The sequence below is a fragment of the Hippichthys cyanospilos genome, chromosome 17 (assembly GCF_059441005.1).
Source record: "Hippichthys cyanospilos isolate Australia breed blue-spotted pipefish chromosome 17, RoL_Hcya_1.0, whole genome shotgun sequence".
Taxonomy (NCBI): domain Eukaryota; kingdom Metazoa; phylum Chordata; class Actinopteri; order Syngnathiformes; family Syngnathidae; genus Hippichthys; species Hippichthys cyanospilos.
Genome location: NC_142385.1, coordinates 4,425,951 through 4,449,059, shown reverse-complemented (window position 1 = coordinate 4,449,059; position 23,109 = coordinate 4,425,951). Strand labels below are relative to the sequence as shown.

Genomic DNA, 23,109 nt, shown 5'->3' with positions numbered 1-23,109 from the left:
TGTTTGTGTGTCGAATGCTTTCACTTTTTGTGGCTTTTGTGTGTTGATTCCCTTTTAGATGTAACTGAGATTTGTTTGGTGACGAATAACAATTTCTTTTCCTTTTGAGTGTATGTTAAAGGTGCTCTATAAATGTTCATCGTCATTTCATCATTATTATTACAGGGCTCCAAACTAACTTTTTTTTTTTTACACTTGGAGCAATATGGAACCTAACCTGAAATTTTAAGAGTCTGAATATAACATTAGGGATGCACACTGCACTGACATGTAGTCAGGAGCGGCAGGAAAACAGAGCCTCACCTATCAATCAATCTTGAAAAGAAGTAAAGGTTTATTCATAAAATAAATATTAACTGTCGGCCGGTACGTACTCACAGTAAAACTCTTCTACAACGACACCTGAATGTGCAAAAATACCCCCAGTGTTAAAAAAAATATTCATGCATTGAAGTTTTTCCCTCTCACACTTTCCTCTACAACAAAAAACCCCACTGTTGCATAATATGAAATTTTTTTCTCTGCATTTGACAAACATTGAAATTCACTAGCGAAAACAAGCCTGGAGAAAAGTAGCTTGGTTCATGCTTAATGCGCGGGCAGGCGTTTAGCAGCACATTATATCCAGTGCAACCCCCCCCCCCCCCCCCCCCAGTCAGACGATATTTTCCCATACTCTAGATAGCACTAAATTGAGTTGACAGCATACAAACAACACCACTCTATAAAAGAGGTAGAAAATCCCATTAGACTCATACAAACAAAATTTTTCCAAGTTTTTTTTTTTTTTTTTTTAACAGATATGAAAACATTACTCCTTAAATGCCACTTGTCATTTCAGCATATTGGGTCTGTCTGTCATTTTTGTGTGTTAGAAATCTGCATCAACACATGTTCATGACTCTTTCATATCAATCACCAAGACATGGAACACCTTTTCCTTCCCAGTGAATGCAATTATCAAAAAAAAACCCAATACAATTTGTGCAAAGCGTGTTTTATTAAAAATATAAATCCATTGACTATGAAACAGAAAACATTAAGATTTTCTCTTTCAAGGGAAACCTGGTTTATTTTGCTGCACTTGACAGTTCCAAAGATTAGTTTTTGTAAATTGGCATGGACTTAAAGGTTCAGTTTTTCATTAAAAATGAATACGTTAAATGATTATACATTTAAAATACTTGCAAATAAATGTGTTGTTAATGATGGGTTAGGGTTATGTTTCAAATATAATCGTTGGTCTCTTAAAATATTAATTGTATGTCACCTAAAATTGACTTGATGTAAAAAAAACTAATAAGGGGAATAAGAAAAAGAAGTTCAATATTTACTAGTAAAACAGTGCAGGCATAAAAAATTGTTAAAGTGACACTTTGTAAGATTTATACCGTTTTCATTAAAAAGGAATAAATTAAATGATTGTAAATTTCAAAAACTTGAAAATGGATGTGTTCTTCATGACCAACAGTATGGTTTAAATATAATCATAGTTCTAGTTATCATTAACTTATATTACACGGGGGGGTCGCACTCCCCTGGAGGCTGCCATGTCTGTTAAAGCTATGGACATTGGTAAATGCAGCACCTCCTGCTGTCCATAATGAAAAAAATGTTTAAATCTTACACAGTGTCCCTTTAAACAAATGTGGAGACTGGGAAGGGTTGTCTTTAATGGCAACAGGAAATAGAATCATGGGTAATGTAGTGAGGAACTAGCACCGAAATGGCAGTTAGTCATCCTATTGTTACACTTGCAGCAGCTAATTTTTCCTTTAGTGAATATGACTTTCTTTTTCATGTCATGCGAATCTTTTGCATCATCCTTTATAGATGGAACGCCACAGTGCATTTAGTGCTTACGTCACACTTTTGAAGCAGATGGAGGGGGGATGGTACGTCTGAGAGGGAAATAAAGGGAACTGGAGAGGGTGGTGATGGAGGAGGGGAGGCATAGATCTGCCTCTCTCGAATCAGCATCAGCATAGAGCAACGGTAACTGGGAGACAGTGCTGATCCAGTCGGAATCAGCACACAAGGAATATTTACGTATCAATAATGACAATCTGTGGTAGCTTTTCATTCACCGCAGACTAAAGTGTTGTACCTGTGCTCAGGATCAAATCGCTAGGAAGAGGACCTTGCATCTCTCAAACTCAGGACACATGGGTAACCAGGAAGCTAAACAAAAAAAATCTGCAGCGGCATCAGGTAATGGAGGCTACATTTCACCAGAAGAGGGATGGAGCGAAAGAGCTTCGGATGTGACAAGGCGGGGTGGAAAGAAACACTATGGTAAGAATGAGGGTAAAGAGACAAACAACAAGGTAGGAGGAGGCGGGTTAGGAGGAAGAACACATGGCTCGGTTCCAGGCAAGAAGAAAAACAAATGTGAGTCCAAGCCCTCTGTTTTTTCTATTCGTAAGAAAAAGGGACATCTCAAAGGTAAAGATGCTTGCCCTTCAGTAACAGGCTCTAGTGAAGATGTTCTCGCATCGCAACACAGCGAGCTGGCCAACTCAAAAACACCTGATCTCTCTGCAGATGAACTTGGGCAATCAGACACTGAAGCAGGTTCTCTGGAAACCAAAAAGAACCAGCAAGGCAGAAGCAAAGGAGAACAGAAGCCATGGAACGCATTAGAAACAGGAGCGGCAGCAGCCTCGGCTACCGAGAATGGAGGACAGAAAGGTGGGAGTTCTGGATCAGACACTGACATTTACAGCTTCCACTCAGCAGCGGATCATGATGATTTGCTAGCAGACATCCAGCTCACTATCAAGCTCCAACAATGTAAAGGATTTGACACGGTTGCTGGACAAGGTGAAAGCATTGTTAGCCCTGAACAAGAGGCCAACAGACCACACAGTAATGGAGTTCAATTACCCTGCACTGAAATACTTGACCTTATGCCGGAGTTGGAGCTTGGATCAGATGCATTGTCTTTCCTGGAGGTCGAAACCCCGCTGGTTAAAGACCAGCACACTGCGGAACGACGTGGATTACACTTCTCTTCCCTCGGAGCAGAATCCGAAAGAGATGAGAAGGAGGAACCTGAAGGGGCTCAAGAGAACGGTGGGAAGGGCAAGAAGGTGAGAAAGTCCTCTTTCAGTGATGCAGAAGTTACAGAAGACCAGGATGGCTGGGTGCAGCAGTCTCCACCCACAGCCATCGCAGCAGAAACCAAGTCAGCAGTCAGTCCAGTCACTATGGCAACTGACACTAGCAGATTCCCCAGTCTCACCTTGGACAGCGCTAACACATGGGAGAAGGAATCAGAAGATGAAAGCCACAGTGAGGAACCATGGGAGACTTCTGTAAATGAAGCCTTGACTCAACCACTTGTAGACAACCACAAGAAAAACAGTGCTAGAGTTATTTCAGGGAACACGTTTGAAGAAGTCGCAAATCCTGAGTTACTTGGAGACTGCTTGAGTGTTTTATCAGAAAGTAACCACATATCTGCTGCTGGCTGTTCCCCCACTAGCAGGAACAGTGCTTGCTTTACACCCTCTAAGGGAAGCCCCACATTGGGCAAACATATTGCCAGGTCCAACCAGGCCGCTTCACCTTCGAACCCCGTGGTGAAACCGTACCCTCCCATCTTCCCTTCATACATTAAGACCACTACCAGGCAACTGAGCTCACCTGGACATTCACCAGCTTTGTCTCCTTCCCTTAGCCCCATGTCACCAAGAAGAGCTCAACATTTCCAAAGGTAACTAAGGTCACAGTAAGTTTGCACAACTGTCTTCTGCCAATTTCATTAGTAGTGATTGCCAAAACAAAAGTTTTTATGATCATGAGTGAGGACAACATTTATTTTTTGGACGTGATTCGATAAAAGGTCTAACATTTGTAGGTCAAAATACAAAAAAAATATAAAATGATACATTGATGTATAAATTGTATTGCTTGATCCAGGTTGCGAGTAAAATAGCTGTTACTTGTTCTCAAACAGCCACCTTCTGAAGCCCATAAGGGGATCCCTTGCTACTTCGCGCCTCGCCTATCAGTGCATTGCAGATTTTTTGGGGGGGGGTTTAGGTTTTTCATATATATATATATATATATATATATATATATATATATATATATATATATATATATATATATATATATATATATATATATATATATATGTAATTTTTTCGTTCCCTCAAACCATTAACCACCACAAAACCCATAATGGCTGAAGGAGAGCAAAACGGAAATTAGACCGACGTGACTTTCAGCATTGACGTCCATTTCAATACAAAAGGATTTATTATTGGAAATGAAACATGAAGAAAAACTACAAGCAAGTCATGAAAGTCTGAGGAAAAAAAGAATGATTGATTTTGTACTGAAATAACTTGGGGACAGCCATTTTGAGTGAGTTAATATATTTTTGACGTTTTATGGCATTCAAATTCAATCGTCATGTTCGGTAGGGTTTGGTTGTTGTTGGTTTGTGAGATTTTGTTCCACTCGAGTCTGCCTTTATCACCTGCGTTCTCGTTAGTTTGATTTGGTCCACCTATCTGGTGATACTTTGTCCGGTTTTCTCTTAGTTCGGTCCTGCCTCATTTCCGTGTTAAAACTACCTTTTTTAAGCCACATATTTCTCAGTTTTCCTGCATTTTTTGGGGTCCTTCCTCCCCTCAACTTACCAGGCCAGTTGTAACACTTGTATTAAACTGCGATTTTTAATTTAGCATACAATCTTGTTCAAGCTTGCCTGCTCTTGGTGGACTTCATACACTTCGACAAATAATTTGAAATTATTATTACTTATTCTTAGTTTTGTAAATTTTCTGACCCCTTGACCCAAACAGTATATATATATATATATATATATATATATATATATATATATATATATATATATATATATATATATATATATATATATATTTATTTCAGAGAGATAAGTGGTAAAGACTGCATGCCAGATAGGCGAGTTATCTATAAACGCACTTGCCACTGGCACTCCTTGGAAGTCGAACTGCAGTACACATATTTACTTAAATCTTAAATTATTAAAGCTTTCTTTCCTCTTCCACGATCTCTCAGCTGCCTGTGTGCTCAAAGCACATCCTCCTCCACTATGACCAAAAAACAAACAAAACAGTGCTGTTCCTACCTGATTGGCCTAGCAATCTGTCACTATGCTCAAGGGGCACTCTTATGCGACAATCGGCCAATGAGGGCGGGAGTTGTACCCACTCCCGCTCAGAAGTTAAAATCGTCTTCTTTGGTGTCTGCCTCTTGTAGGCGTGCTCCTTGAGCTAACTGACAGATTGCTTGGCCACTCAGGTGAGAACAGTACGTACTATTTTAATTTTATTTATTTATTTATTTTTTGGGGGGGGCATAGGCAGCTGAAAGATCATGAAAGAGGGGGGCTTCGGGTCTCTAGTAACCACGAAAAACGAGGGATCATTGTATAGCATATATATTGGGAAATTTTCTGACCCCTTGACCAAAACAGTGAGTGATAATTTTTCACTGACTGCTAACTAACAAATAGCAATAAATCTGTAACTTTCCTGACAAAGGTTGACATATTGAGATGGTACTGTCTTGGGAAAGGAGAAGAGTATCCATATTAATCTCAGTTAGACTATGGAAGAAGTGGACCATCATGTGATTGACTGGAAGAATTATTAAGGAAAAAGATGTACCCCCTCGTAAATTAAAAAAAAACAAAATTAAAAAAAAAACCTTTCTAATTAACAATAGAATTATTTATTGAACAAATGCATGTCACATGACCACAATGATCTTATACCCACACCTAAATTCCATGAAATCTGTGGGGTTGCCAAGAAGTGTGAAATGAGATTCAGGACACTTTTGCAGGGAGTGGTATTCTTAGCTTTCTTATTATGCCAGTCACTTTCAATCAAACACATTGGAAGTTTTGCTCCCAGGATGGTGGGTGCTGATCAGCAAGTCACAAAGAAGTACTCCCGAAGCAAAACTGGTCACCTGAGTCGTTCAGCTGACTGGACAGACGAGCTTGAGAGGAGGTGCAAGTTCAACAATGGTGACTCTGGGGATTTAGAAGACTACAAGTACAGAGGTGGAGGAAGTCAACCCATTTGTGTGGCAAGGAGAGCTTCCTGTGGCCAAGTTGCTGCATGCAGTTTCCAGGGTGTTTTTACAGGTGATTGGGATTTTTTTTTTTATTCATTTCAGTTTTCTGAAAAGAAAAATTCATATCAGACAATGTTGTTGCCCAATGCTGACTGACTGACCAGGAGTCATCCATATCAAAATATTTTTTAAAAAGGCTGTTTTAGCATAAGCCATGGCAAAAACATCGCTTCTGCTGTTATTTTCAGCCAACGTCACTGAAAACAAAAGTGCAACACAATCTATAGATGATGTTTACTATTACATATTATTGATTTGATTTTATCGACATTACTTACAGATCATAATCAAACTTTTCAAATGGCTGTTTTACAATGCCGATAAATGAAGTTAGAGATAATATTCATGACTCATGGCATAATTATTACCACAGTGAAAGAAAACCTGATGTTTTGAGAAAAACAAATCCTTCAGTTGGTTGTCTTTGTCGCCAATGCAACATTGTTATTCAAGTTTTGACAGACAGCAAGGACACAGTCATAATGCAACTTAAATTTTTGATCCAACCTAAAGTTTGACGAGCCAAAAAAATGAAAAATGCGTTCACAGTCTGGTTTTAAACACTATTCCATATTTTTTGCTGATTTCTCAATGTTCAGGTAGAACTCTACTGGAGAAACTGTTCCTTCAACAACAGCAGGAAGAACCAGAGGAAGCTGAGAGGCTTTGCTCCAGAATATTAGCCGTCGGTCTTCTTCTGCCTTTCACTGACTGCTTCAGACAGCAAGTCGGAACCAACACTTCACATACCAAATCTTCTGGTTCACCCAAGTTCCATGTACGTAGCTGGGAAGTTGTGGCAATTAAAAAAAATTGTAGTTTGACTTATATATAAATTAATATAATTGTGCTTCATCAGCATGACCAGCTGTATACTTGGGCCGCTGTCAACCAGCCAACCATTTCCATTGATGCTCTTGCGGAGACACAGCCAGGTCATCTGAATGACTCCAAGCCTAGTGGAGAAATGACTGGAGTCATAGACACAGATCCAGGTAAAAACATCTCTGTGCACTGGATGCACTCCCCCATAGTATTTGTTTGGCTGTTTTCTGCAGGTGAATGGAAGTAACTCCACTGAATTTGTTGGTTGGTGGATTGGTGCATGTTTTTGAATTATGTCTGAATGGATCGTTTCTCCATCTCTTCAGAATATCACACAGACATCTTGGGTTTAAGGCAGCAAGTAAATGAGAGCCAAAATGTTCCGGTAAGTAATACAGAAACTAATGTTAGCTTAAGCCTCTTCATTTTCCTTTCAATATGATTTTTAATCATTTCCAACCACTTCATGGTGTAGCTTGTCTTAAACCTCATGTCTCGTGGGATAAACTCACACAATTGCAGGTAGAACATGTAACTCCTGGTAAAACATCTCCTCATATGTAGGGCTGACCATTTAATTTTTGTTTAATGTTTTCCCCCCACCTCTAATTTTAGGAGGAAGTTTTGCTGGAAACAGTGAAACTGAAGGAAAAACATGTCAGTGTCATCCAGCAACTCGAGCAAACCATTGAAGATTTGAGAACTAAGATTGCTGAGCTGGAGCGGCAGCCCCTTCTGCTGGACAGAGATATAACATCACACACGTACCATAAAGGAGAGGAAGGCTTTTTGAGAGAAGTGAGTGATGCTCACTTTCAGACTGAAACAGTTGACTTTCTGTGCTCCCTGGAGGCTAAATCTGTGCAAACATCACCGATGGAGGACTGCTTTAAGTTTAAAGTGCCTTGCGGTGAGCCAAGTGGAATCAATGGCTTCCAGCAACTCCCAATCAGCCAGTGTTCATGTCAGGAGCAACCCCCGCCCGCGATTTCAGGTGGGCCATCTCTTCTTTTGGCCAGAGACACAGCAGTATCTACACCCTCACCTGTTCGACCCTTACTAGTAGGCTCACCACCAGCACCTCCTCCTCCCCCCGCTGGACCTGATAGACCTCCACCGCTCCTTGATAGGCCTGCTTCCCCACTTCCTCTTCTCCCTGGCAGTGTTGTTCCACCACCACCTCCTCCACCTCTCCCTGGGGGACCTGCTCCGTCACAGTCTCCTCACCCTGATGGTACAGCTCCACCACCTCCTGCTCCTCTCCCTTATGGACAAGCTCCACCGCCACCTCCTCCTCCGCTACCTGGCTTTGTTGCTCCACCTCCACCTCCTCCGCTCCCTGGTGGTTTTGCTCCACCCCCACCTCCTCCGCTCCCTGGTGGTTTTGCTCCACCCCCACCTCCTCCGCCTCTCCCAGGGGCACCTGCTCCTCCACAGTTTCCTCTCTCTGGTGGTTCAGCCCCTTCAACCCATGCTCCTCTCCCTGCTGGACTAGCTCCTCCACCACCTCCTCCGCTCCCTGGCGGTGTTGCTCCACCGCCACCTCCTCCGCTCCCTGATGGAACTCGTGCTCCTCCACCCAATAGTGGTAGGCCTCCCCAAGCCCCTCCTCCACCTGGTACAATCTGTGTTTCTAAAGCCCACCCAGGAAGTTTGGGTTCTTTGCCTCCTCCTCTGCCTCTGGGGCTTTATACTCTGGGCCTCACCCAGGAGAAGCCACCCAGGAAAGCAGTGGTAGAGCCTCCCAGGCCCATGAAGCCACTATATTGGACCAGAATTCAGTTGCACACTAAAAAGTAAATCATTATTGTCACTGTAGTCAATTCGCAATTGACTGAAAATATTTTACAGTGGAACCTCACTCAGCCTGTTTTGTAGCCTGATTTTAAATTTGCTCTAATTTCAAATTAATGACTGTACATCATACATTTCAAGCAAATTAATTGATTCCAGGGTCAAACAATCATCAATGGTATTAACAGAATGCCTGAATTTTTTTCTATATAGTAACATTTTAACCCTTGTGTAACAAAGAAACATGATCTAGGATAGTTAACATGTATTTCAAGTAAGCAAAGTTAACCATTACACTATATAACATAAAACCAACAAAGTAAAACTAGCCAAAGTTTTGACCAAGCAGTGTTTTATACATACATAATATTTTTTCTGCAAATAAGCTGCATGAGAACACATATTTCTACTGATTTGTACTTAATACGTTTCACTCTCCAGTTAACCCAAAAAAAATTGGCCAATACCTTTTTCACACTCTCTCTCTCTCTCTCTCTCTCTCTCTCTCTCTCTCTCTCTCTATATATATATATATATATATATATATATATATATATATATATATATATATATATATATATATATATATATATATATATATATATATATATATATATATATATCTACCTACTGCAGCTGGGCTCCACACACACACACACACACACACACACACACACAGAGAGAGAGAGAGAGAGAGAGAGAGAGAGAGAGAGAGAGCTTTCAGTTAGTGACAAAAATATATATTTTTTTTACATAGAAACAAAAAACCTCTGAAGATCTTTGCTTAAATTTACAGCATCTAAAAGTTTCACATTATAATTCGTGTGTTTGAAATTTAGGGATTTGTAGACAATGAGCGCGGTTGTTAGTTATTTTAGCTAGTTGACATATCTCTGTGAAAATGCCCCAGAGTATATATCTATTCAATTAAGTATCAATTAATTATATATCTATTCAATTAAGTATCTTGCTAATGTTGTCCCAGTTTATGATGACCTCATTCCGCTTCCCGTTGTTTTTGCTCTTCTGTGCTGGCATCTAATCCAAACACAAGGAAAAGAGAAACAAACCTGTAGTGTTGATCTGTTACATGCTCTGTACGCTCACACACAAGTGTAACACTAAACTTCATTTGGAGGCGTATTTTAACAAACAAACAAAAAAAATCAGTTTTGACCCTTTTCAGGCATTCACCAAGGTTCCACTGTAATTCCACTGAATATAAACAGCATTATATTTAGGATGTGGTTTGAGACAAATCAAATATATTGTTCTCTTTTCTTATTTATCAGGGAAATATTATCTACATCCGTGTGGGACATGATAGAGGAGCCTGATGTGGACTTTGAGGAATTTGTAGCGTTGTTCTCCAAAACAGCTGTAAAGGAGAAAAAGCAGCCACTCTCTGACACAATTACCAAGTCCAAGGTCAAACAGGTATACGTTTAACCCTTATGTTGTATAATATGGTCAGTGTGGCACTGTTCTGCATCAACAGAAGACCCAAAAAGGTCCAAAATACATTACTAGGTTGTATGTCTCAAAAGTAACATCTGTGTGGCTGCGAATAAGTTACACCTGATCTACTCACCAAGGGATGGTCAGGAAAGACAAAGAAGCCATGCAAATTGCTAAGCTAACTTAAGTTTGATTTAGTTAGCTTCCACTGTTAAAGTGAAAGCTTTAACAGCAAAATTTAGTGCTTTGTATTTTAAAACTATTTTTATATATAAGGCGCAAAGTATAGAAGCTACTGTAGTGGCTAGGGTTGCGTTATGCATCCACTAGATGGAGCTTCCCTAAAGGGAATGTCAACAACAAGTCAATCGAACTTTTCAATCAGAAATTAAGAATAAGGATGATGCCAAGGCCAATCCAAAATTTAAAAGAATAGTCACGAAGAACCACAGGAAACGAGTGGATTAAGGACCCTGACCAGACACAGGACTAGAGTTCAAAAAATGGAAAAAGGTTATTAAACAAAAGGTGCACGATAAGCGTGGAACAAAAATCTAAAAATGACAAAGTACAGTGGAAATCACAAAGTGCAAATCAGAGACAAAAAGTGTCAGCGGGAGAACGAATAGCAATAACAAAGTAATAACTAAACATGTTTACAACGCAGAGAGAAAGAGAAAAGAACGTACCAGCCAAGTACTTGCTAGGGAGGAAACAACTCAGGAATAAACTGCTGGGATCTTCACAGGGACTTCTCAACGAGTGGCGAAGGAATAACCTGGCGTCGTTCTCCTGCTCCGACCGCACTTAAAAAGCCCTTGATGACTAATTGCCGTCAGATGTGAGGCAGGTGATTGCGCTTTTTTTTTTTAACGAAAACCTGCAGTTTTGCGCCTCGTCCCCATACAAATTGTTTTAAAATTTGTGCATACTGTATGTATGCATATCAAAATTGCTAACAAGTTGTTGCAAAAATGTTATTGTAAAAAATACATTTGTAACTACATCTGCAATGAACAGAAAGGCAGAGGTAAAATTGAAGAATTTACATGGAGATCATTTTTTTTTCATCCCCGAAAATGAAAACATGCAGATTAGAAGGCGCACAGTCAGCTTTTGGGGAAATTGAAGGCTTTTAGTTGCGCCTTATAGTGTGGAACAGTAGTCACCACCGTGGTGCCTGCGGGCAATCGGTTGCCGCCGAGTATCACATGAGTAGCCCGCAGACCTGTTCTGCAAATAGTTCTACAAGTGATCGAACATTGTGATTTTCTATGAATTTTACGAACAATTCTGCATATATGACTTATTCGTTACATATTACACTTGATTTACATTTTAATTTCAGCTGTTGTAAGAAATCAATAACATGATCAGGGTCTTCACATAAACTGGTAGCCATTTGTATTATTCACTACCAAAGAAGTAGTTCTCAGTTTCATAAAGGTTGGTGACCCCTGGTGTGGAAAATATGGTACTCATTTACCTCCTAATTAGGCTGCATCAGGAGCAACTGGGAGTTCAGTGTCTTGCTCAAGAACACTTTTGACTTAGAATCAGACCTACAGCTTCTCGATTGGAGACGACCACCATGTCACCACCACCATGTCTGAGCTACTCCTAGGGGTGGACTTCATCAGTAGCTTTAGATTGTTGAATGTAACTACCGTCAGAGTGATGTTCTTTTTTTTAATTGTCAAAAAACAAAAAATATAACAATGCCTAAATATCAAAGTAGTGTCATTTGAGTTTAGGAATGTGCTTAAACAATGCACAACAAAATGTATTGACTATAAGAAATATGAATGCACAAGTGTTCATTGTATTATAATTCGGAAATACTGAATCATCTCCTCTAACACAGCATAATCACCTTATATTTACTGCTTTGCTTAGGTTGTCAAGCTCCTCAGCAACAAACGATCTCAGGCTGTAGGAATCCTCATGTCCTCACTACACCTTGATATGAAAGACATTCAGCATGGTGAGTTCATTTGGATTTACAGTAGATTAGTGTTTTAACCTTCATTTCCTACGTTTCCTGCAGCCATCTTAAACTTGGACAACACAATAGTTGATCTGGAAACCCTTCAGGCCCTTTATGAAAATGTAAGTTACATTTTCCAAAGTCGTTTTCTCTCTGTGCCCTCCCGTTTGTCCGTCCATTGGGTTTCCCACAATTTAAGCATGTGAGTCAACAGTGAGTCAAGCTTTCATGCCCTTGTCTCACCCAAAGTTAGGAGGGATAGGCTCCTGCTCATCGGAGACTCTGAAAGCCATTTTACACTGCGCTTAGTTTTTATGGAATGTAGTATGGCACTGTGGCCAAAAAGTCACTGCAACTGCACATTTTGCAGAGGGCGCTGCCAGAAGAATTGGACAAGATTGAAAAACACATAAAATCCACCAAAGACAAGGAGAACGCTAAACCACTGGACAAACCTGAACAGTGAGTTCATGCCATGATACTACTATGTTGAGGTTCACACTGCAGCCTTAGGTGACCCAATTCCGAATTTTTTTCTTTTTGTCCTTATCCGATCTCTATCTGATCTTTTGATGGCAGTGTGGACAATACAGATCCAATTGTTCTTAATGCGACCCAGGTCTTTTGGGTACATGGAAGTCAATCCAATTTGCATCCGATCCTTTGACGTACAGCCTGAATGGCCAGGTCACAGTGATCTGACTCGCACGTAACAAACAAGTGACAAATGCCACAATTCTGCACTCAAAAAGGCGCATGCAGGTTAGAAAAACTAAAGGAACAATATCGAACAAAGTGGAGAGTGAGGTGTCTCCCTCCCACACCTCCTCTATGCCGCCACTGCACAACATGCCATTGCAAGAAAAAACAAACTCATCCTTCTCCTCCTCCTCATTGTAATTCAAGTTTAACAAAAATATTCTGTCTATGGAATGAGAGCTATTTCAACATCACAAAATACTTCCTTAAACGCTAACGTTAAGCATGCCCTCCACGTGGCGTCTTGATGTCCTTAATGTGCTTATGGTCACACACAGGCCACATTATTTTTGAGACGTAAAAAACATCACAAAAAAAAAGCCAACAAACAATTGGATTTCACAAAAAACAACAACAACAACAACAAAAAACGGAATTGAGCCTTATGCCCTGCAGTGTGCAGTGTGAACCTAGTTTGTGACACTTCAGTTCAACAACTTAACATTCTGACTTTGCTTTCATATATATATATATATATATATATATATATATATATATATATATATATATATATATATATATATATATATATATATATATATATATATATATATATATATATATATATGTGTGTGTATGTTTTGTTTTTCTTTTTAACAGGTTTTTGTACCAGCTCTCCCAGATTCCCAGCTTTTCTGGTCGAGTCTTTTGCATTCTCTTCCAGTCTAGCTTTTCTGAGTGCATGTCATCCTTAATGAAGAAACTGGATACACTCTGGAGTATATGCAAGGTGAATTCATCTGCCATATATATAAAAATAAATACAGTTTTACAATAAATAAATATAGAAAAAAATACACTAGTAATTAACGACAGTAGTTAAAACCGTGCTTATTTAGCAATATTCAGCAGCTCAAAAGTTAATATTTAGTCTATAATGATTTTGAAATATATTCATGAGCAATTATTATATTTAAAAACACATTTTCCCACTTGCTGTTGACTGAAAATGACATCAGAGTTGCTCAGAAATTAGCTAACTGCCATTCACAGCTCACCTGTTTTCGGGGTTGTGATGGGAGGTTTTGCAAGCTGAGTTGTGATTAGTTGTTCACTATGCTCTGGGCACATGTTATGTCAAATGGCTAAATATCGAAATTCACCAAATATAAATAAGACGCACCATATTCAAATGATCTGCTCTTCAGCAGATGCCTAATAACGATCTTGATCGTTTGAATCAGCTGCATTACGTAGACAACAGAAACATCAAAAACATGCAGAATAGTGGCCCTCCCAGACCGGGTTTGCACATGCTTGAACTAGGATATCCTCACGATCACTACAGTGGAACCTCTAGATACGAATTTATTTCGTTTGTATCCTGAATCATTCAATCACATTTTACATTTAAATCGCAGAATTTGATCGAAGCTCAAAATAAACGCCATATTAAATGTTATAATATTGTAGCTTACCTTTCAAAAAATGCGATGTTTGGTAGATGTCATGCAAATGACCAAAAAAAACGTCTGTAAACAACAATTTTAATTCATCTTGAACTTTTTTTTTTTTTTTTATTAACTGAAAACATGGAAACTTACACCAGTAAGTTTACTAGTTTTCATCAGATTTTTCTTTGAGACAATGGCTGTGAACAGTAGCTTTCATTCCACCTGGAAAAAACTGAAAACATTGAAACTTAAATTTTCATCAGATTTTTCTTGGAAAAATTGCTGCAACCAGTAGCTTTAATTGAACTTGAACTTTAATTAAAAAAATAAAAATAAAACCACCCAAAGATTGAAATTCAAATTTTCATAAAATTTGACAAATGCAACTGCAAAATGAAGTTAACCTGCTCCACAAAAAAGCGCCTCACTACCCAGGCGTTTGCATACACATTGCCGTAAAGTTCTCTTTTAGCGCTTCATGGGAAGGGTTGAGCGTTAGCATGTTAGCGCTGGCAGCTTCCCCCTGTCGTACCACGGAATTAATGCAAGCCCTCCTTTTAAATTTATCGAAGCACCCGGGTGAAGCCTTGAAATGTAGAGGTAGGCCTACTTGCTGCGAGCAGGACAATGAATGTGAGGGATTCTAACCAATGGGAAAGCAGGATACAGGTGCAGTGGTATGGTGTGTTTAGTTTGTCCGGGAATTCCAAGTTTTCACCTGATGAATGCGAGTTATCACTTGAATATTGAATTTTTTTCTTGTATTAAGAGGCAAAACTTTGGCTGAAGTTATACTTGTAAAGTTCGTATGTAGGGGTTCCACAGTGCAATGAATCCAAAATACCCCAATAGGACAAACTGAATCAATAATGAATGTCAAGAAAGTCAATGGTCTCTTTCAGTATTCTAATTAAATATACACAATTTCAATAGGTGTTAAAGGAGAGTGAAAAGGTGAAAGAGGTTCTTGGTCTAGTGCTGGCTTTTGGCAACTTCATGAATGGAGGAAATCGCACAAGAGGCCAAGCTGATGGCTTCAGCCTTGACATCCTTCCAAAACTCAAAGATGTCAAAAGCAATGTGAGTAAACAGAAATACTGTATGTGTTCAAAAACTGTGTTGTGAAACACCTGAACTAATGAAAAATATGGTCAAACAATGTTTAATGGCAGTGAATTTTGTTTTTCCTCACTACAGGACAGCATGAAAAGTCTTCTGTCTTACCTCGTGGCGTACTACCTGAGAAATTTTGTTGAGGTGAGTTTTTCGTCTGCATAGCTGTTTCTTTACACATCTGTCATTTGTCAAAGTTATTGTTTTCACAATTTATTTTGAGCGTATTGTTTCTAGTCTCTCCTTTAGACATAAACACACTTTAAACACACACTTTTATAGTCTGGAGGAGATCTAAAATCTCTTTAAACATTCTTTGTTGTTATGGCAGAGGGTTTTGGACTTTAATCTTGCTGTATGATGAAAGATTTTCCTTTTCAATTCTATTGTATTTTCCTTAAAATGCTGTATGAGGAACAATCTCACAATCAGTTTGGTTGGTTGGCAAGCGTACTTTAACTGTGTGCACTGCTGAAATGTTCTTTCTTTTAGTATTTATGTGAATGGGTGCAGGTAGAAAAGTGTATCTGCACCATTGTGAGATTGAACAGTCAAATTGCTTCCCAGCCAATGGAAGGGGTTCTCTTCATTCTTTTAAATTAAGCAAGGGAGGCACACACTGTCTTTGATTCACTGAAGTCCATATTTAAAAAAAAATGAATAGTGGATCTTATGATAAAAAAAATAAATAAAAAAAAACTGCAAGCAGACTTCCATTGGTGGATCATGTAAAAGTGACTGGGATGATCACAAGTGTTGTGTTCTGTTGTGATTCCAGTTCCTAACGATTCCCAATTCTGATTCTTCAACATTCACATTATTTTACTTATGTAAAATGAAAATTCAATGTTTTTTTGTTGTTGTTGTTTTTTTTTTTTACAATTTCTAAATTGTTTACTACATCCATACAAGTCAGTATGTGCCGGCCAACATTTCCATCTTGGTAAATGCGGGTTTTTAAATGTTCATATCGGTATGGGTACCATCTGGTTTTGTTCCTGGGTTCCACGAGGGGCACACCTGTGATAGCTGATTCGTCCTCACTGTACTCCTTGAGCCACAAATTGTCAATCGTGTGAGAAATTCACTCGGAGATAGCTCCTGGCGGCACTGATCAGGAGTTGTAATCCTTGGTTACAATTGGTTGATGTCACATCAGGAGCCAAACATGCCTTGTAGGAGTGCCCATGAGCTGTTTAACTGGTTGCCTCGCCAGTCCTGTCCAAGCTGTTGACTGCTCGCCAAGACTGTTGACAAAAATATCTATCTATCTATCTATCTATCTATCTATCTATCTATCTATCTATCTATCTATCTATCTATCTATCTATCTATCTATCTATCTATCGTTGGATCTTTCACATTTGTTCGTAGTTTTGATTGCGGGCCCAATTGAATAATAGTATATTGTTTACATACCTTTGGGAAAGATTCCTGCGCGTTCGGGTATGAGCCGGGATAAACACACATGCACACGTTCAACGCGTCAACAACACTTCGAAGATTTATTATTACCAAATTGTCTAATGCAGTTTATAAGCCAATTGTCCAAAACAGAGATCTCTGGATCATTCCCGTGTCATGGTGAGAATGATGCCGGTTCCTCATCCGCTGCCCTCTTTTATATTTGCCGGTCCACCAAATGGGGGTTTTCGCCGGTTCATGTCATCATGTTGGGTTATTTCCTGTCCTCTGCTGCCCCCCTTCGGTTGGAGGATTCCAATCCAGACGTTTCAGCAACTGTGTAGATGCTTTTGAACATACTCAAGTACACATTAGAAACATTCTTCTTTTTACACCATTATATAGCCCTGACTTTTATTGTTACATCAATCTGATCTTTTAACTCCTACATCGTAAGGTACAATATTTCAGTATTTTTATTGTTTGCGCCCGTATGTGTGTGTGTGTGTGTGCGTGTGTAGGTGTGTGTGCGTGTGCGTCCCAACGTCCCAGACCTGTGGACGCCAATCACATCTGTGTGTTTGAGGTTGAGCATCGAACAATGCGTTCTGGAGGACTTTATCCCCACTCCTATCTTTTATGGCACCCGTCTCTTTTGTTATTGCTGCCAGTAAGTCCCTGACTGTCTAGTCCTCAATGCGTATTATAATTTGTGCCCTATTGATACTTTGTGTCTTTGTTTTACTGATTGTATCACAAAGACAAATGATTACATTAGGTGTTGACCTCCCAGGCTGGCTCTACAGAAAGTTGCTGCGCTGAATTTTACTCGCCAATCAACCTATGTGAAACTACATTCCTTCACTACCTATCTACTGTATCTATCTATCTATCTATCTATCTATCTATCTATCTATCTATCTATCTATCTATCTATCTATCTATCTATCTATCTATCTATCTATCTATCTACCTGTCTGTCTGTCTGTTCTCACTCTTCTACCGTCGTGAAACGTCTGGACCATGATAATTCACTGTTGTGCCCGTGTTTATGCCTTTTGTGTGTAAACGTGGTTATTTCCGTCTCTCCACAGGATGCTGGAAAAGATACTTGTATTTATCCTCTCCCTGAGCCTCATGAGTTGTTCCAAACTTCACAGATGAAATTTGAAGACTTTCAGAAAGATCTAACTCGACTCAGAAAAGACCTCAGATGTAATTTCTTTTTTCATTTAGACTTTATTACATGTTGGATATTGAATTATGGTCTTCCAACTTCCTAATGCAAATACTTGGTCTTTTTTCAGCATGTACCTCAGAGGTGGAACAAGTGTGCAAAGCATCATCAGAAAATATTCTACAACCCTTCAAGGACAAGATGGATTATTTTATTTCAGAAGGTATTAGAACACGTTGTGTTTAAGTGTTTATTTACGGCCATAGACACATTTTTTGAAAATGATTTCTGGCATTTCTGGGAGCTTCCTCGTACATAGAGCATATTTCTTAGGTTCAATAAATACTCAAAGGTCTTTGGATGTGCATGTGATTGTTGTTAGTCTATACTGAGAGTATTCCACAATAAGCTGCCAGTGCAGAGTCTACCTGTCCCCCATAGTCAACTTACGACAGGTTCCAGCTCACACGCAAGTTGGTGAAAGCAACAGCCTAGAAAATGGATAGATTCAGAATTTTACATCATTACAATCATTTTGATCACAGAAATAATACAATAATTCTAATGACTACACATGAATGACCACCATTTACGACTCATGGACCCACAAGGCAAGTCACTGAATGACAACATATGAAGCTACATGAAGACGTGACAAAAGAATGCAGAGAATATTTGTTACAGTTGGTCATATTTTCAGTCGTATAAGTCAAGTAAGTCTTATGCATTATTCTTCCATAGCTAAACATGAGCTTGAAGCATTGGAAACTCATCTCAGCAGCACACATAAACTGTAAGTACAAGCATTACATACATACATGCATACATACATACACACATACATGAAATCATTGGTATTTTGTTACGTTGTTGAAGTAGTAAGACTAGAGTTTTTGTTCATATCATACATTGCATGTTCAATATTAGTAAGTTAAATTATCATTACGTCAGAATACCAGAATACAGTTATGTATACTCAAAAACTGATGCCTGCAATACAATCCTGAGACAATCCTGTACTGTATGTTAAGCCTTACAAATTCAGTTTTTTTTTTTTTGTCAGAATAAAATATGACAAAATGCATTAAAAAAAACAGATTTTGAAATGGATTGGTTTTCTCCACAGCATAACCGGTAGTGTTCATCATTATAATGTATCAATGAATATGATATACCAAAAGCAATTATTAAATTACAATATTCAGTCAAGAAATTGCAATACAAATAACTATTAATTAACCCCAATAAATCACAAAAGGACACAGAAAGATCAGCTAGATAGGTTCTATCTGTTATTATTATTATTTTTTTTTACAATCTGTAACGGTAGGGTTAATGAAAGTCAAACTTAGGAAATGACAATTCAAATTAACCAGTAAATTCAAATCAGCGGATAATTAAAATTCATTTATTTCCTATTGATAGGTTTCTTGAGGTCACAGTATTCTACTCTGTGAAAGCAAAGGCAGGAGAAAAGGAAGTTTCGCCAAACACCCTTTTCTCTGTATGGTATGAATTTTCCTCCGACTTTAAAGACCTGTGGAAGAAGGAAAACAAATCCATTCTAAAGGAGAGGTAAATATGCGGCATATTCTCCAGTTGTAGTGGGATGCCCAAAAATACAACATTGTTTTGATGCACAGGTATCACTCATATGATACCATTTTTACATTGTATGTTTTACAGGTTAAAAGTAGCAGAGGAATGTTTCAAACAAGCCAAGGAGCGGGCTTCCTACAGCGTCAAACCCAAACATGCTACAGGGATTGTAAGTTTAACCCTTTCTAACCACATTTAATCAATTCAAACACCTCTTTATTACGGAACGTTATAACAAGCAAATATGAGGTAAATCCAGTAAATAAACTTGGCATACACGTTTGATCCCCTGCCCTTGTCATATACTGTATTATTCAGGGAAGTCACATTTCTTTTCCTTGCTGTTGTCTCAGGTCTTGAAATAGTGCAGTCAAAATTTGAAATTAATTAGGTGAATCATGTAGGACAAGGGGACAAACATATTACTCCTGTAAAACATAGAAAAGCAGACATTCAAAAATCCATATCTGATATTCTATACATCCTAACATACTGCTGCAAGGAACTTTTCGTACATCTTGGGGTGCTACATTTGCCTTCTCCAACTCTATAAAACACATGGAGGCTGGTTGAGCAAACTTCCGTGCACTCATGAGGAACTTGCCAAGCGTGTAGTACTGGTCCGCTGTTCCACAAAAAACAATTGTTCCTCCTGAATCGGTTTGACTTTCTGACAGACCCTCCTCTCCGTCATCCCTAAATTGAGCTTACCAGGGAGTGCTGAGGAGATGGAGCTACATAGACTGATTCAAGCAAGTAGTACACCATCAATTTACATCAGTGGAATGCAGTATTTTGCTCTCTTTTTGGGGTGAGGTCGGAAGTAAGAAATGAAGTTGAACAAACCATTGTTGTATTTTTGTTGTTCAAATATTACCTTTCAACCAAGAACAGTATGATTTTACACTTTTCCGTTTGTTTTAAAAGAGAAGAAAGGTCAACAATTCCCTTACTTTCAGGGGTGCTGCTATTCAATTTAAATTGGTCTACATGTGCCTATGATACAGAATATGAAATAGAACATTTTCCATAATATATCATTCATTAGTTCAAAGATGATTTGCAATATCATTTGACCGGGATTTTGAGACTTGCATTGTCAACTGTATCACTAAAACTTACCTCTGTGCATTGTCTGTTCTACAGAAAGCCAAGCTTGGCATGAAGATTTGACTCACTGGACATTGTCCTGTGAGTGTGATGAATGCTGACTTACATGAAAGATAACATCATGATTCACTGTCTATTCCCAGGATCCTTTTCAAAAGTGGCCTATTTCACTGATTTCTGACTTCTCATTAATTACATATGCTGAGATGATAGTCAAGAATCACACCATAGATACTGAAACAATTCGTCTGTGCTATGTAAAAGGGAAAAAAAATGCATATTACACAGAATTTGGCTTTTCAAGATTGTCAGGGCATGTGGGAACATCAGAAAAACATCAGGCTGGCTTTCTGACCTTAACCTGAAGATCAAGTAGCTGGTGATCACAGCTCAAATACATTATGTTGTCTATTGCAGAAACAATTTCAATGTCAATGGCAAATATTTTTGTGTTGAAACAAAACATTAATAAAGTGCTTGATAAGCAACATAACATTTGATTTGGTGTGCACTCAAATGAATTTTATCCTATAACAAGACTGCCATTTTTCAGCCTGTACTTCAGTATGTGTTCCAAATTAGTAAGTGCAATGCAAGTGCACTTACTTAAACAGTCACTGTTATAACTGAGAAAGTTCCTGCATATCATTGCTGACCAAATTTGGTCTTTTTAATATTTATTTTACATATTTACACTGCTGTTCAGTCTTCAGTAAGTCAGTTATTTTTGCAAATTAGTGACCAATCTAAAGTGTTGAATATCGCTTAACTCTTTTCGACAATCCAATGTTAATTGCAATTTGAATTGAATTGGCACTGGACATCACCTATAATTGTAGCATCTAGCAAGATTTCTCCTCCAGGGTTAAATTCCAGACAACAGTCGTTTTGGGCAAAGGATGACAGTGTTGTCGACCTTGAGTTCGTCGCATGAAATTTTGAATGGGGCTTCAATTAGCTGAATTAGCAATCCATTTTTGAGGTGAGACACCAACAAGTTTTGCTTGAGAACAGCCTGGCCAGACCTCAATATTGTTTTAAACTAAGTCTCAAACTAGTCGATCCATTCTTGTGTTTAAATTTATTTCAACTACTAGTCTAGCTTATATCAAATTAAAATAGATCTACATAAACTAATTTTATACTAGCTAGCCTGGTTGGTAGTCTCTAGCTCTCTCTGGTTAGCTAATGCTAAGTAACTTGTCTAATAACAAACATGCTTCATAGACATTGACATAAATGATTTCAATGAATATTAGCTGAGCCACAGCCATTCGTCGTCAATAGGAATCCAACTTGGTCCTTTCATCAAACTGTCAAAAGCTGCGGAGAGGACAGGAAGCTGTGGTTGGGCTGCTAAGGCTTCTCTCATGGCACCTAGCTAGCTTAGCATGCATATAGCCGGCTTGTGCAGTTAAACTACTGGCAACAAAATCTCTTCTCTAAATGTGCACGTCATAATGTTTCACTTGAAAACCACCTTGAAACTTACCTCAGAGTTTTGCCATCATTTCCTGCCGCTTTTATATTCGACTGTTTGTCGTGACTCAAGTTCGAACGAGCGCCACCCCTATTCTGCTTCTGATTGGTCAGTCACCGTGCCTAAAGTTAACCAGCGAGTATCAGCCAATTAGAGAGAGAGGAAGGTGGGTCACAATGTCACCAGCCTTGAAGGGAAAGAGACAGCTAAGCAGTTGGTTATTATTGTAAGGTGCGCATGGGGTGAGGTTAGAAGTGGGTACACACAATGCTTACTCTCAGTACAGTGGGTATACGCCGTATATCGCCATATACCCTTCATTACACCACTGGTGGTGCCACCTCAGGATGACTGCTTGTGAGGAGCTTCTCCCTATGTGCAAAATATTGTGCCTGTATTTCAGGCTTTTATTTTGGAGTTTGTTGAAATGCTCGTTTTTTGTTTGCTCTGGGATGGTTCCTTCAATGAGAATGGGGCCACCTATTGGACTCATCTCACGTTTGAGTTTCCATTATCTTTAGGGAGAGTGTCGCGGCGAACGCCCTTTTTTTTTTTTTTTTTATAGCTGACACGTGAGCGCTAGCCGAACACGTTAATCACGCAGCTGCGAGTAATTAAGGTAAATAAATGGACCATATACGTAACCGTGACTAGAACGGAGTCGGCAATAGACGCCATTGCGCCACACAGTGATGTTAGGCGCATACATGAAATGACCATAGCTGTGGACCCCAAGCAAGAACTGAGCAGACAGTCGGTAAGCCCCGTTTGTTCCTCCGCGTCGCGCATTCGATGGTTGTGCGGTGGCGGAAATAGGCACGGACTGGGGGCGCTAAATCATTCGGCGTGTGTATTGTGGTTCGTGGCT

The 23,109-nt window shown here is 39.0% G+C and overlaps 1 protein-coding gene and 1 long non-coding RNA gene across 4 annotated transcripts in view; both read left to right on the top strand.

The window, feature by feature from the left end:
- The first annotated feature begins 1,979 nt into the window (after positions 1–1,979).
- On the top strand, positions 1,980–21,261 carry fmn2b (formin 2b). 3 transcript variants are annotated; one of them, XM_088439517.1, is made up of 20 exons: positions 1,980–2,391; positions 2,467–3,718; positions 5,904–6,151; positions 6,741–6,919; positions 7,001–7,136; positions 7,293–7,351; positions 7,582–8,762; positions 10,053–10,197; positions 12,115–12,202; positions 12,266–12,327; positions 12,576–12,667; positions 13,565–13,694; positions 15,292–15,438; positions 15,556–15,615; positions 17,970–18,090; positions 18,183–18,275; positions 18,794–18,845; positions 19,478–19,627; positions 19,739–19,820; positions 20,798–21,261. In XM_088439517.1, the coding sequence occupies exons 1-20, from the start codon at positions 2,166–2,168 to the stop codon at positions 20,822–20,824; spliced, it is 4,530 nt and encodes a 1,509-aa protein (XP_088295643.1). In that variant the 5' UTR covers positions 1,980–2,165; the 3' UTR covers positions 20,825–21,261. The 3 variants fall into 3 exon arrangements, with proteins under 3 accessions (XP_088295643.1, XP_088295642.1, XP_088295641.1); XM_088439516.1 differs by having other exon boundaries at positions 1,980–3,718; positions 5,916–6,151; XM_088439515.1 differs by having other exon boundaries at positions 1,980–3,718.
- Positions 21,262–22,778: 1,517 nt separating this feature from the next.
- LOC148409276 (uncharacterized) overlaps positions 22,779–23,109 on the top strand; it is a 40,808-nt gene continuing 40,477 nt past the window's right edge. Inside the window, exon 1 of the long non-coding RNA XR_015868348.1 lies at positions 22,779–22,998. This is a non-coding gene — a long non-coding RNA (uncharacterized LOC148409276). The remainder of the gene's footprint in view (positions 22,999–23,109) is intronic.

Excerpts from the sequence above, each read along its gene's own strand:
- fmn2b (XM_088439515.1), top strand. The coding sequence starts at position 2,166 with ATGGGTAACCAGGAAGCTAAACAAAAAAAATCTGCAGCGGCATCAGGT. Across the intron at positions 13,695-15,291 it reads CACTCTGGAGTATATGCAAG|GTGTTAAAGGAGAGTGAAAA; the intron begins GTGAATTCATCT and ends CAATTTCAATAG. Across the intron at positions 19,821-20,797 it reads CCAAACATGCTACAGGGATT|AAAGCCAAGCTTGGCATGAA; the intron begins GTAAGTTTAACC and ends TCTGTTCTACAG.